Here is a 12,952-nt window from a genome sequence, read left to right as displayed (position 1 = left end):
GACAACATAAGGATGGAAAGATGCATTTTGCTGTTCTTTGCTTTGAATTTAATGAATTAATTATTCTGAAACTAATTTACAGTGAAATGGATGTCATTATATGGCTTTGAGTGAGTTGTGTTGTCTTGACTGTCTTGCAGAAATCCCTGAAGAAATCCCATGCAACATCTCCCATGCCTGTGCTAACAGCTTCATAAAACAGTTGCTGGAGAAGCAAATGTGGCATAAAGTTTTGCTGCTACTAACAGGGAAAGCCAATGGGGAAAAGCCAGCCGGTGGAGGACTCTTCAAAAACTGCAGTCTTCCAGATGTTGACATCGGCAACATTATCCAACAGTGTGAAAGATCGGATACGCAAGTGCACCTCATAAGATGCTTGCTTGAACTGGGAGGTGAAAACCAGTGCAATATTAATGTACTATAAAAGATCTAGTATGTTATTTGACATGTTGGGAGCAACATTAGGTCTCAGAAATACCAACATGTGTTTTTTTTTCGCGACTCTGCATAAGTGCAGCAGTACGTTGGAGTGCTGTGCATTGGCTACATCTGCCGTATGGGAAGCTAGTAAGGCTGCATGGGTAGAAGATGTTAGTCAAATGAAATTGGTTTGTTAGGGTTGGTAAAAGGTCAAAGATTATTGTTGCTCCTTTGCTTGTAGCTTCTTTTGATTTCTTGATTTCTCTGTCTTCAGCCACAATATTGTCCTGGTAGAAACTGTTAGCTACAGTCTCTGATTCAGTCTGCTGTTGCAAGTAACTGACTACTTCATTGGTTTCAAAGGCATGACCACATGTCTTTCTTTTTTTAACTAGTGTAGACATCATCATTCTTCTTGTTTTGCATGAGGTTATTCCTAGGATTACTCTGTCATTTTTCACTGAATCTTATAGCTTGATGCTAACTTTAAGTTATGGACACATAGTCCTGATGAAGCCTTGTGAATGCCAGAGGTGCAAGGATGCTTCTTATTTCAGTCAGTGACTGACTGGCTTGAAGAAGATATGTTCTGGCCTTTATGTCTTCCTGTCACAACAGGAGAACTGGTTGCTCAGCTTAATGGGAAGAGGAGATTATGAAGATTTTTCTTTGTCAAAAAATGTTTAACAGATACATGTTAAAAACTAACAAAAAACCCCAAACTGTCACCTGCTTGGCAATCAGCATATGCATGCCTTCATCTGTTCAAAACTTTCTGTAATTAGCAGATCTGGCATATCAGATTTAACCCCTGATATTTTCCTGTCCTTCACTCCAGCTTTGCCAGATGGGATTGCAACCAACTCTGAAATTCCACTGCAAATATGCCTCAAAAAGAACTATTTTGAACTGGTGTATTTGCTGCTGACCAAAGGTGCAGATCCTCAGAATCTCTCTGTTACACAAGGAGATACTCCTTTGCATGCTGCAGTTTCCATCTGTTTCAATAATAGAGGTAAGGCTTTTGCTGTTGTAAACATCCCCATTTCTTACCTATCCAGCCCACTGCTGCTGTTTACAGATGTGCTAGCAGAGGCAGGAGATCAGGATGTTTGACTGTCTCACTCAGCCCCCAAAGTTTGCAGGCCAGAGGATACACACCAGTCTTTGTTAAGCTGATGTGTTCTGCTCTCTGGTTCCAGTGTCTGGGACTATGAGGAGGTAATGGCAGCTCAGGTGACATGGTGGAATCAAACAACTGCAGTGTCTCTGTCAGTTACTATTTTGTGAATATACTTGTGTTTAATCAAGAAAGGAAGACTCCTCTTTGAAACCCTGTAAAATGTGGACTAGGTGGGAATGAAGTAAACTGGAAGTATCTAGGAAGAAACAAAGGTTTTTGTTCAGTCATAAATCAGCAAAGTGTTGTTTAGGGGAGAACTGAATGAAAGGACTCTAGGGCTTACATAAAAATACAAGAAAGTAAGATAAACTGTCAAATTAAGCCCTGAAGTCAGGTTTGATTTTAAATTACGAAAAAAATGCATTTTTTGAGCTGGAGAATGAAAATAATTAAAAATACTGAATTTATTAATTTTTAAACACATTTCAGTGAATCGGTTTAGAGAGATTAAAAGCATAGCTAGTGCCAGTTGTAAATTTTAAATCAAAAGATTAAGTCTAATGAGAATATCTTAAGTATTTTTCACTGTGTAAAGTTTTTAAGGTTGGATTTCTTTACAGTGATTTTCATTGTCACTATTTTACAGCTAGAAAAGAAATGTTTCACATAAATTGTCTCATTTAAATCACATATATTATTTGGATGAAATCCAGAAAGCTGTAGAATAGATATATATGTATATATATTTTTTCCCCCCAGGGAGGTGACTAACCTTATTTTGTAGGAAGTTGCTTTAGGGACCTCAAATATCAGGAAATAATTGGGATTTCCTGCGAGTTATTTTAGTGAAACAAAGTTATCCTCAGCAGGTTACTTCTGGGTGCCATAATTAAGTGAACCAAATGACCCCAGAGCAGTACCTAGAGCTGCTGCTGCTTGTCCAGATGACCAGTCGCCGGCATTCCTTTGATAGCAGTCAGGGCTCATGTTGGAAAGTGAACAAATCTGTCTGTACCCAAAGGTTAAAAAGGAGTGTAATTGACTAATGCTATGGGAAGAAGTTACAGCACTAGGGATTTCTAAAGCTTTGCTGCCATTGTATTGTTTTCCCTGAACCTTAGGAGAGCTCAGTTTTGAGCCATTTCAAATAACCATGTTTTACAAACATGATTTTGTTTTTCTTTTGACAGTAAATAGATTTTAATTCACTAGCTGCAGGAAAAAAAAATATTGTTGGCATACAATGCATCCTTGTAAAGCAAGTGATTTCTTTTTGTATTTGTTTTCCTGCTTTCAGATGGCACTGGTTTAAACATCCTGAACTATCTACTTGATCTCTTTGCTTCAAGACCTTCTGACTTTCCATATCTTAATCCAAACATACAAGATGAGAATGGAAATACAGTGATGCATATTGTTTTTCAGAGAGGATTTTCAAAGCAGACTAAGAGAATAACAGAGTCATTGGCAAAATTCGACATTAATTTTAATATAAAAAACAAATCTGGAAGAGATGTGAGGCATAGAATTAAAAAAAGTGACCCACTGCTACTTGCCTGGAATAATGCTGCACTGGAGAGAAAGAAGCACCGGCAAGATAGAGCAGGGCAGTTGGGTAAAACATCTAAGCCTGTTCCAGCCTCTGAGACTTCACAGTCAAAGAGCACAAGGCATTCTTCATCCGGGTCCTCATTAAAAACACCATCTGGCAATGTAATGCCTAATGATTTAAAACCCCCGTGTTCTATAAAAACAAAAAAAGGTCAGTTGGCAAAGCAGAAAACAGAAGGAATAAATAGCCCTTTAACACTGCAGGAAAGTCTAGTGCAGGCAATCACAACTTTAATTCAGCAACTGAAAGTGGGCGACACGCTGAGAAAGGATCATCCCCTAGTACAAAAGCCACCTGCAGCTCAGACTAGTTTGGAGGAGGGAAGAAGTTCCTTGCAATCTTGTGGAAGCATAGCTTATCCTGAAGGAAAAAGGCATGATTGGGAGAAAAAGAACGGAGCAGGGGAATTTAATATGGCCCTGCCTAATGGAGAGAAGGAAGAAGAGGAGGAGAGTCTGGATATTGAGGCACATGAGCAGGAGTTTGATAACATGACCTGGGAAATAGAGTGCACTCCTGAAATGCTGAAGACTTTGAGCAGCAAAGCTGTGCCTCATGATCTGAAAACTAAAACTATAAGGACAATTAAGCAGCTTGGCAACGGGGAATGGACTAGGGGCCTTCAGAAGCCACTGAAACACCTGAAAGCTAATATCCGGCTGTATGAAGCCAAATTGGACAAAGGTGCAAGAATGCTTTGGGAACTTGCGATTGACTTTTCTCCTCGTTGTAGCGAGAGTCCAGAAAAGATCATGGAGACAGAACAGACGAAAAGTCTTCCAGAAAAATCAGGTAGAGTTTACACAGAAATAATTAGAATTTGGGCCATTGTTCTTGACCACGGCAAGCTGGACCGTGCCTTAGAAAATATATGTATTTCCTACAATCGTGGTTTATCCTGCATCTTGAGGAAAAAGCTGAAGTGTATAAATGAAGGACATCAGAACCACAGTGTGACAACAGAGAAGCGTGTTCCACGTTGTTATGTTGAAGACACAGCGGCAGAAAAATCAAAAGAATATACCATGCCTGAGTATTTCCCTCCAGCCAGTGCAGCCGAATTGGAGTACAATATAATAAAATTTCACAGTTTCAGTACTAACATGGCGCTTAACATTATAAATGATGTGCAGACTTCTGTTGAATACCCTTTCCGAGTTGGGGAGTTGGAGTATGCAGTAATTGATCTCAATCCAAAGCCCATGGAACCAATCATTTTAATTGGGCGAAGTGGGACAGGGAAGACGACTTGCTGCTTGTATAGGCTTTGGAAGAAATTCTATTCATACTGGGAAAAATCCACCTTGGCAAATGGACCTCTGCTGGAGAGGCAGACATGGCAGCAAAGACAGTGCAGTGAGTTTGAAAAAGCCAGTTTAGGGAAGGAAGAGGGTGAAATAAAACAAGACAATGATGATTCGAGTGAGGAACAGGTGAAGGACGAGCAAGACCGGGACAGTGAAAATGAAAAGGTTCCCTCAGGCACAGCTGGTACAGAAATGAATTCATGTGATGACCATGAAGAAGACCAAACGTGTAGCACAGAAGCATCAAACAAGCTGGAGCACCTGCACCAGATCTTTGTAACAAAAAATCCTGTCTTATGCCAAGAAGTTCAGAAGAATTTCATTGAACTTAGCAAGTCTTCCAAGGTAACCAGTCACTTCAAGCCTCTGGAGCCAAATATTCACAAACTACAAGACATTAAAGATGAAAATTTTCCACTGTTTGTCACCTCCAAGCAGTTGTTGTTGTTACTGGATGCATCCATGCCCGACCCATTTTTTCCAAGAAATGAAGATGGAAGTCTTAAAAGAATCATTGTTGGTTGGAGTCCTCAGGAAGACTCGGTCATACCAAATTGGCAGGACGAGGATGAAGAAGGTAACCTTGAAGCAGAACATGGTGATGATGGAGGAGCTGCAGATGCGAACTCTAGGGAAAGCGATCATTGGACTTTTGTGACTTATGATGTATTTGCAAAGGAAATATGGCCAAAAATGATAAAAGGTAAAAGCTTGTACAATCCAGCATTGGTTTGGAAAGAAATAAAATCTTTTCTGAAAGGCTCTTTTGAGGCACTGAGTTGCTTTGGAGGCAAGCTTAGTGAGGAGAAGTACAAAAAGCTAGGCCGAAAGAGATCACCGAACTTCACGGAAGACAGGAGTGAAATCTATCATCTCTTTTGTCTTTATCAGCAGATATTATCACAGGGAGGTTACTTTGATGAAGAAGATTTGCTATATAATTTATCTCAACGACTTTCAAAGCTCAGGGAGCTGCCATGGTCCATCCATGAATTTTATGGTGATGAGATACAGGATTTCACGCAAGCCGAGCTAGCACTGTTAATGAAATGCATCAATGACCCTAATGCCATGTTTCTAACTGGTGACACTGCCCAGAGCATAATGAAAGGAGTTGCTTTTCGTTTTAGTGACCTGAGGTCACTGTTTCATTACGCAAGCAAGAGCTCCGCGAACAAGAAGCAGCGTGTTAGAAAACCAAAAAGGATATATCAGTTGTACCAGAACTACAGGTCCCATTCAGGTAGAGTAACAAATTTATTTATGAGCTGAGCCTGTGCTCTTCATATGTCACTAATGATTGAAGTTTTCTACTGGCCAATTCAAAGCATCTCTGTGTGGCCTGTTTTTTTAGCAGATCTGATGGGCAGCTTTTTCTGATATGTCAACTCTGTATTGTGACATCTCCACTGGGGAACCAAGAATGAACGTTTTTAAAAGTGTCGTTTTTTTGAACACCCATGCTTACTGCATGTTTTGGCTCTACTTGTTTGAAGGAAAATTTAACAAATGTTCCTACATCTATTGTCCCATCCCCAAAGCACTAGACTTTGCAGCATTGGTGTGCTGCTCTGCTTTTCTTACGTGTTTCTCACTAATGGCCTTCATTTTTTGGGAATTCTGCCAAGCCTTTGTAGCATGCTTTCTGATCTTTACAGGCCCAAAAATGAGGTCCACTCAAAATGGCAGAAACATAGAGTGGACCTTACAGCTTCTGTCTTTTCTGACTAATGTTTTTGTCATGATATGTCTTGATTTCAAAGTTCTTTTAAAAATTGATTTCAGTTTGTGTTTGTGAGAGAATTTGAAACAGGCTGAACCTTAAAATCTGAATTCTGCTTTTTGAAGGTATTCTCCGTTTGGCATCCGGAGTGGTTGATTTGCTCCAGCATTATTTTCCAGAATCTTTTGATCGGCTTCCTCAGGATCGTGGTCTCTTTGATGGACCAAAACCTACGGTCTTGGAGTCCTGCAGCGTTAGTGACCTAGCGATTCTGCTGAGGGGCAACAAAAGGAAAACACAACCGATTGAATTTGGAGCACATCAGGTTTGCTTTTCTTAGGCTTTTTGCAGATTCTTCCACCTCTGTTTCTAAATAATAATTCTGCATGGACTGCCCACAACTTTCTTTTTTAAGCCTTTGTCTCACTGATAAATTATGCTTTTTAAACTTAGAAACCTTTATTGTGTTGGTTTCTGTTTCTTCTTATATGTCTGACTCTTTCTGTTCTTTTTTATTTGTCATCAGGTATTGTCTATCCTGTTTCTTTATAACTCCAAATTTTCTTACACCAGATCTAAAACTGTCTGCACATGCCACACATTTGTCAATCTCTAATGGCAGTTTTGTGACCTCTTTTGTGGCGTGTGCTGAAATGTCTGTGTTAAATGTTGTCGGGTTTTGAGAAGGCTCTTGCATTATTGTGACATGTTTGCCTGATTTTGTTGTAAAACTGTTAGCTTTTTTTTTTTTTGCTTCCTAATATGTTTTTTTTCCTGTATTTTGTGGCAGGTGGTATTGGTAGCAAATGAAACTGCGAAGGAGAAGATACCTGAGGAACTTAGTTTGGCACTTGTACTGACAATTTATGAAGCAAAGGGCTTGGAATTTGATGATGTACTCCTTTACAACTTTTTCACAGATTCAGAGGTATTTAATTCTTACTCCTTTTTCTTCATTTTTTTCTAAAGTCAGTTTTACATGTGGTCTAATTAGCATTTCAGCTGGGGAAGGATTCCCTGTTTTCTCTGAAGATGTGTGGTTTCCTCACAGTAGAAAACAGAGGTTTATGAATCGAGATCTCGTTCCCGTAGTCCTGCATTTTCCTTCAGGTTGACTGTTAAAATATAAGGGAGAGCCTTGGGGTACACACAACATTGCACATGTGCACACACGCACACACTTCTGCTGCGTACCAAGACTACTCCTCTAGCGTACATCCTGTCTCTCCTGGCTGCTCCCAGTTCAGGTCAGAGCAGTTGGTGAAGGACACTCCATCAGTCTCCCATATTCTTTACTGGAGTTCCAAGTCCCAAAAAAGCACTTTATACACTCCTGCTTTGTATAATCATAAAATTCTAAACCAATTGTTTAGAATCAAATAGTGTGTGTATGTATTTGGAGGGGTGGGGAGGAGCATGCTCTGTATCCTTCCACAGCTTAGGTCCAAAAAACTCGTTGTGGTCTAGCTCAGGAGTTGTCAGGAAACTTGAAAAGGTCTCAGAGCCTAGAGTGGATGTCATTGCCCATAGAATGGCCTCAGATACAGAATTCCTTTCGTGGAGATGTTGTGCTTTGTGTTCTTTTGCCCCATTTGTTGTTCTCTGGGGAGCTCAAAGCCTGTCTCTCTAGGGTTTCTTGTAACTCCAGACCTGTCAGGGGAGCAGTCCGCGAGGCTCCTTTGCAAGGGGCTGTCAACTACAGCAGCCTCGCTGTTGTTGCTGGAGCATCGCAGAACCCTCCTGCCCTGCCCCTAAAGGCAGTCAAGTAAGCAGCATTACTGAACGTGCCTGCAGACACTTGAGAGTGCCTATGACTGAGTTGCTCTACGATTAAACATTCGGTGTGAACAACTGTGTTGCAGATGCCCTCTGCCTCTAGCCCTCAAAACAGTGTCTCAGATGTGGTTTTCAACAGATGAAAACGGCAGGAAAACTGAGGGCAGTTTACTGGTGGCTCTTCATAGAGTTTAGTGAATGTTATATGATGCTTCTCATAGGGAGGAGCTTGCAGTAAATGACCTTTACTGTGGCTTACTGAAGTTTGGGGGCAGTACAATACTGGCTGTCATGGTAGATTTCTCAAAGTTGATTTGGTTTTGGTGATGCAAGTCGTACTCAGAAAAACAACAAGCCATTTTTCAGAATTTAGCAGAATCAGTTTAACAGAGGTGAGTTGTATAGGGCATTTTAGCTTAGACTAATAATGCATGTCAGGCCTAGAGAACAGTTTTCATACAATTCTTCCATGTTCCGGTGAGTCATGAGTAATTGAGTTGATTTGAGCAACTAAACAAGCAGGCAGGAAAGCAGCTCACCCTGAGGTTTTCTAATTTAAGAAAGTTGAATCTGTGAACTGTTGTAAACACAACAACGAGCCTGTGTGCATTTTGTAATGTATTGAGTTTTCTTTTTAGTTGTCTTGAAAATGAGATTTAAGAACAGTCTTGTTTCAGGAAGCAGATTTGAATGAAGAATCTAGAAGGTAAAAAAACCAAATCCCCAAAACCTAGCAAGCTGTTGACCAAACCGATACCATTAGCTGGTTGTCATGTTGCAATCTATGACAGGCTTAGAAGTGTTTTGATAGATGATTTATTGCAACCTTAACTTCAAAATGCATCATCATCAAAATACATTTTAAAAGAAAAGTTTCCTACTTCTTTTCCCCATAGGAAGATAGTTAACCTGTATTGAGTTGCTCAAAGCTCTGAAGTATATAGATTGCAAAAACATTGTTTCAGTCTTATTGCAAGTATTTTTTTGATTTTGTGCCAGAAACCTGGCACTATTTAATTGGATTTCAGTTAAATACCAAAAAGGGGAAAAATGAACATAGCTTAGAATATACTTAGAGTTTTAAGGTACTGTTTTTTACAATTTTAAGGTTACAGTTTTAAGTTTTGTAGGGGATTGGGAACCTGCAGAATGGTATTATCAGGAGCTGACATTTGTTACATGGCATGAGAGTGCACAACACTGATCTTTTGCCACACTTAACTTATAGTTAAGCATATCTGTGCATATTTATGTGCATATTTCTCATGTGTCCCTATGTTGGAGTCCAATATTCTCAGACCATGATTTTTTAGATTTTCTGCATGAGTGGTTTTTTTGCTCATCTCTGAGTGTTCTTCCTAGAGGATGTGTTGCCAGGTGCCATTTCAGCCCTGGCTGAGACGAGCATTAGTGATTACTAGTATTACACAGTAAGCTTAATACATTAATTGAATGAATGACCAAGTGTCTTGCTCGGGAACCCCGAGGGCGAGAATATATGCCTGCATGGAATAAGTGTGGGTCCACTTCCATGACTCCAAGCCCTGTATTTTGTTGATGGGCTTCACCACATCATGGTTTACCCAAGCACTGTTGATGACTCGCATGCCAAAGCTGATGTCCTGAATTTCCCTCTTGTTAATCTGCTGCCTTTTCCTGCCAAGATGAATGATCTGGTCCCTGTTCAGAGAACTGACTTATTAGTGCACCAGAAAAAGGACAGCACCAACTTGCCTCTATTTGTCTGGATCCTTCTTGCTCCAGGTGGAGCAAGGTCTCCTTGGTGCTAAGTGATGAGGAGCGGTGAGTTGTGGGCCAGCTGGTCTGCAACTCACTGAGCTTGTCAGTCTTGTAGAGTCAAGGAGACCTAGTTGCTGCCCATCCTAACCTGCAGGCCAAGATGTCTCCAACACGTCTTAGCACATTTTAGCATGACAGTTGGCAACTTGTACGTGTTATTCCACCACCATTTACCTTTCACCCTGCTCCGAGCTGGCAGGGATCTGCCTGGCCCTGAAATCAGCACACCCCCCTCAGTGACTTTGCCTGTTGTGGTATTGGGTTTTGTAGGAAAATCCTCATCCCTAGGACTAAAACTTGAGCCTCATACAGGGGGAGGGTACCTGATCTTTTCTACGGATGGGCCATCCATTGTAGGGGTGTTCAGCTGAAAATGTATAGTCCACCCGAGGAGGTTTTAATGTTTAATTTCAAATTTTACTTATTTGATATATTGAATATTGCATATGATTTGGATTTATAAGTGATACAGCAGTATCCTGAAATCCCAAGGCAGGCATAGTGTAACAATGGCAATGTACATCAGAATCACAATAAAAACGTGATTCCACTTAGCAGTCCCTATAAACATACATACATACATACATACCTATATGTATTCCCATTAGGTTTGCCATCATGATGCTGGCCATCCCCAGTCCCTGGGAAGTAATATATAGCTTGAAGCCAGCTCAAACCAGTTGCACTCTTCCAGGTTGGTTTTGTTTGTTGCTCAGTTTTCACACACTCTGTTGGGCTGAGGCGTGTCTTCACTTTTATCTTGGCAACTCAGGAAGATGTTACTCTCTACTAGCTATTTTAGGGGAAGTTGTGTATATGCCTTGATGATCACCTGGTACAGACAAGTATCTCAAACAAAGATTGTGTTGAGATGAAGTTTGGCTTTCTTGATGAAAGTTGATTATTCTTTACATTCTTCCATGAGAAAATTTTTTCCTCACTTATCTCCTCTGAGCTGCCTTCAGTTGTAGAGATGGATTGGTCACAACATACAACCTTATCTTTTACAATGTAGGCAGTAGTGGGTACTGTATACAAGTAAACCTCATTCTCTTGATATTTTAGGCTAGCAAAGAATGGAAGATAATATCTTCTTATAGTCCTGATTCGGATGTGCAAATGGGAAGCAACTTGCTAAATGAAATACCATTAGAGGATGCTGCCGGTGTGCAGAAAAAATCTCCTTTTAATGTAGAAATGTACAAGGTGAGTTTTTCGTAACATTGGGAATAGGAAGGACAAGTTAAATTCTTACATCTTAGAAACAGACAAATTTCTTAAATACTTTCATCCTGTAGTTTCATGTTTATCGAGGTTACCGTGCCTTTTTGGTAGTTGTTCATATTTGTATAATATAATACTGATTTTAAAAGCTAAGAGGTTTTTTGCAAATGTAGTTTGATAACAGCAGAAAACCTGTGCCATAGACTTTTAGGTATATTTAAAGAGCAACTGTGGTTAAAGCAAATAGCAAATCAGCTTGTCAATATTTATTATTTCTGTAGTCTGTTTTCCGATTGGTGTCACTACTTGGAAATTAAGGAAACTTCTTAGAATCTAGTGGGTCAGATATTTTCAGGATTGTATGGTGCAGCTGCTAGATTTATGGCAGTAGTTGCTTGCAAGTTAGCTGCACAATGGCTTATGTAATTGTAAAATCCAATATTTAGTATTTAGACTTGCTTACTCAAAGACACTTTCTTATTTATTACGCATTCTGTATAAATTATCTGTTTTCTGATAACTGCAAAGTCTGTTTCATTCTAACAATTTAGCTCATCTGGCATTTCATTTCTTTTATTTTATTTTTTTGTTCTGGTTCAGATGCTGAATGGAGAACTCAAGCAATTGTATACTGCCATTACAAGAGCCAGGGTAAATCTGTGGATCTTTGATGAAGACTGTGATAAACGGGCTCCAGCTTTTAAGTATTTCATCAAAAGAAAATTTGTTGAGGTTGTCAAAACAGATGAAAATGAAGGTAAAGTTATCCTAAAACTTTCTTAAAAGACTGTCAAACAGGACAGCCTACTTATGCTTTCTTGCTTTTAGGCCGTATAGTAAAGAAAGTTAAATTCCTTGGTCCTTCTAACAGTATGCACTGATAACTGCCCTTGCAAATTTCCACTTATTTCAGTGGGTCTTAATTCTTTTGTCTCTAAAATCGGTTGCACATGTTAAAGCATAACTCACTGCTAATTCATTAGTATAAGTTTCATTGCTGTCACAGGAGAAAAGTCAGAGATCACTCAGACAGATCTGATCTTGTAGTTAGTTTATTGAGTTCTAACTAGTAAATTCAGATATAAAATATTAAGTACAGATGAATTGGTGGTCAATACTCTGTTTTTTACTACATTTAAAGTTAGCATGGGATACAACAATTATCACATAAGCTTGCTATACATATCTTTAATGTTACACACATGCAAAAATGTCATTTACCGACCCGTTGGTGTCTGGTGTTGGGTAAGGGATCTCTCACCCTGAATGGGTAACCGTGAGAGGCTTTTCTGTTCAAAGGGAGATTGCTGCCACTCAGCCAGCTGCTATGGAGGGAGAACTCAATGGAGTTGAACAGCTGCAGATATTTATAGCTTTGAGCTGTTTCAGTGTTTAATTTGTAGTCACATTTTCTGCTGTGTTAATGCAGTTTCAGCCCCTTACCAGCCCAGTCTCCAGGCAAACTATGTTTTTTGTTTTGATGCTGTGTTCTCACTGATAGCCTCACACAACAGGATGATAGCCTCACACCTGCACAGTAACAAAAGCTGTTACAGAAAAACCATCCCAGCTAAAAGAGATTTATCAATTAAAATAATTTGTTTTCTATAAAGAGAGTGGGTTTACTCAAAGATTTGTCCAAAAAACAAGCATAATTTTTAATGGTCTTTCAAAACCAAACCCAACTTGTTGATTTTCAGTGCTGATTGAGAGACATAAAACACATTTAACTCATAATTACTGTTACTGGTGTGAGCATAAATCATAGAGCTTGGAACGTTATAAAGATGTTAATGCTTAGTTTTGGTACATGATACGTGGTTTCTGTGGTTTATCTGTTTTAACATAAAATAATTACTCTTTGCCCTTGTAGACTTAGATGACAGCATGTTTGTTAAAACTTCAACTCCAGAAGAATGGATTGCACAGGGAGACTACTATGCTAAACACCAGTTCTGGGAGGTAGG

The 12,952-nt window shown here is 39.6% G+C and overlaps 1 protein-coding gene across 3 annotated transcripts in view; it reads left to right on the top strand.

The window, feature by feature from the left end:
* Nucleotides 1–12,952, top strand: part of TRANK1 (tetratricopeptide repeat and ankyrin repeat containing 1) — a 51,968-nt gene that overhangs the window by 24,678 nt on the left and 14,338 nt on the right. For all 3 annotated transcript variants that reach the window (XM_064669842.1, XM_064669832.1, XM_064669851.1), the window contains 8 exons: nucleotides 141–392; nucleotides 1,259–1,435; nucleotides 2,841–5,705; nucleotides 6,311–6,510; nucleotides 6,976–7,113; nucleotides 10,827–10,967; nucleotides 11,586–11,742; nucleotides 12,859–12,947. In XM_064669842.1, the coding sequence (XP_064525912.1) occupies nucleotides 141–392; nucleotides 1,259–1,435; nucleotides 2,841–5,705; nucleotides 6,311–6,510; nucleotides 6,976–7,113; nucleotides 10,827–10,967; nucleotides 11,586–11,742; nucleotides 12,859–12,947 (4,019 nt within the window). The remainder of the gene's footprint in view (nucleotides 1–140; nucleotides 393–1,258; nucleotides 1,436–2,840; nucleotides 5,706–6,310; nucleotides 6,511–6,975; nucleotides 7,114–10,826; nucleotides 10,968–11,585; nucleotides 11,743–12,858; nucleotides 12,948–12,952) is intronic.

Source organism: Pseudopipra pipra, chromosome 1, assembly GCF_036250125.1.
Source record: "Pseudopipra pipra isolate bDixPip1 chromosome 1, bDixPip1.hap1, whole genome shotgun sequence".
In the NCBI taxonomy this organism is placed as follows: Eukaryota; Metazoa; Chordata; class Aves; order Passeriformes; family Pipridae; genus Pseudopipra; species Pseudopipra pipra.
Note: the sequence above shows the minus strand (reverse complement) of the source record. Positions and strands in the feature narration are given on the sequence as shown.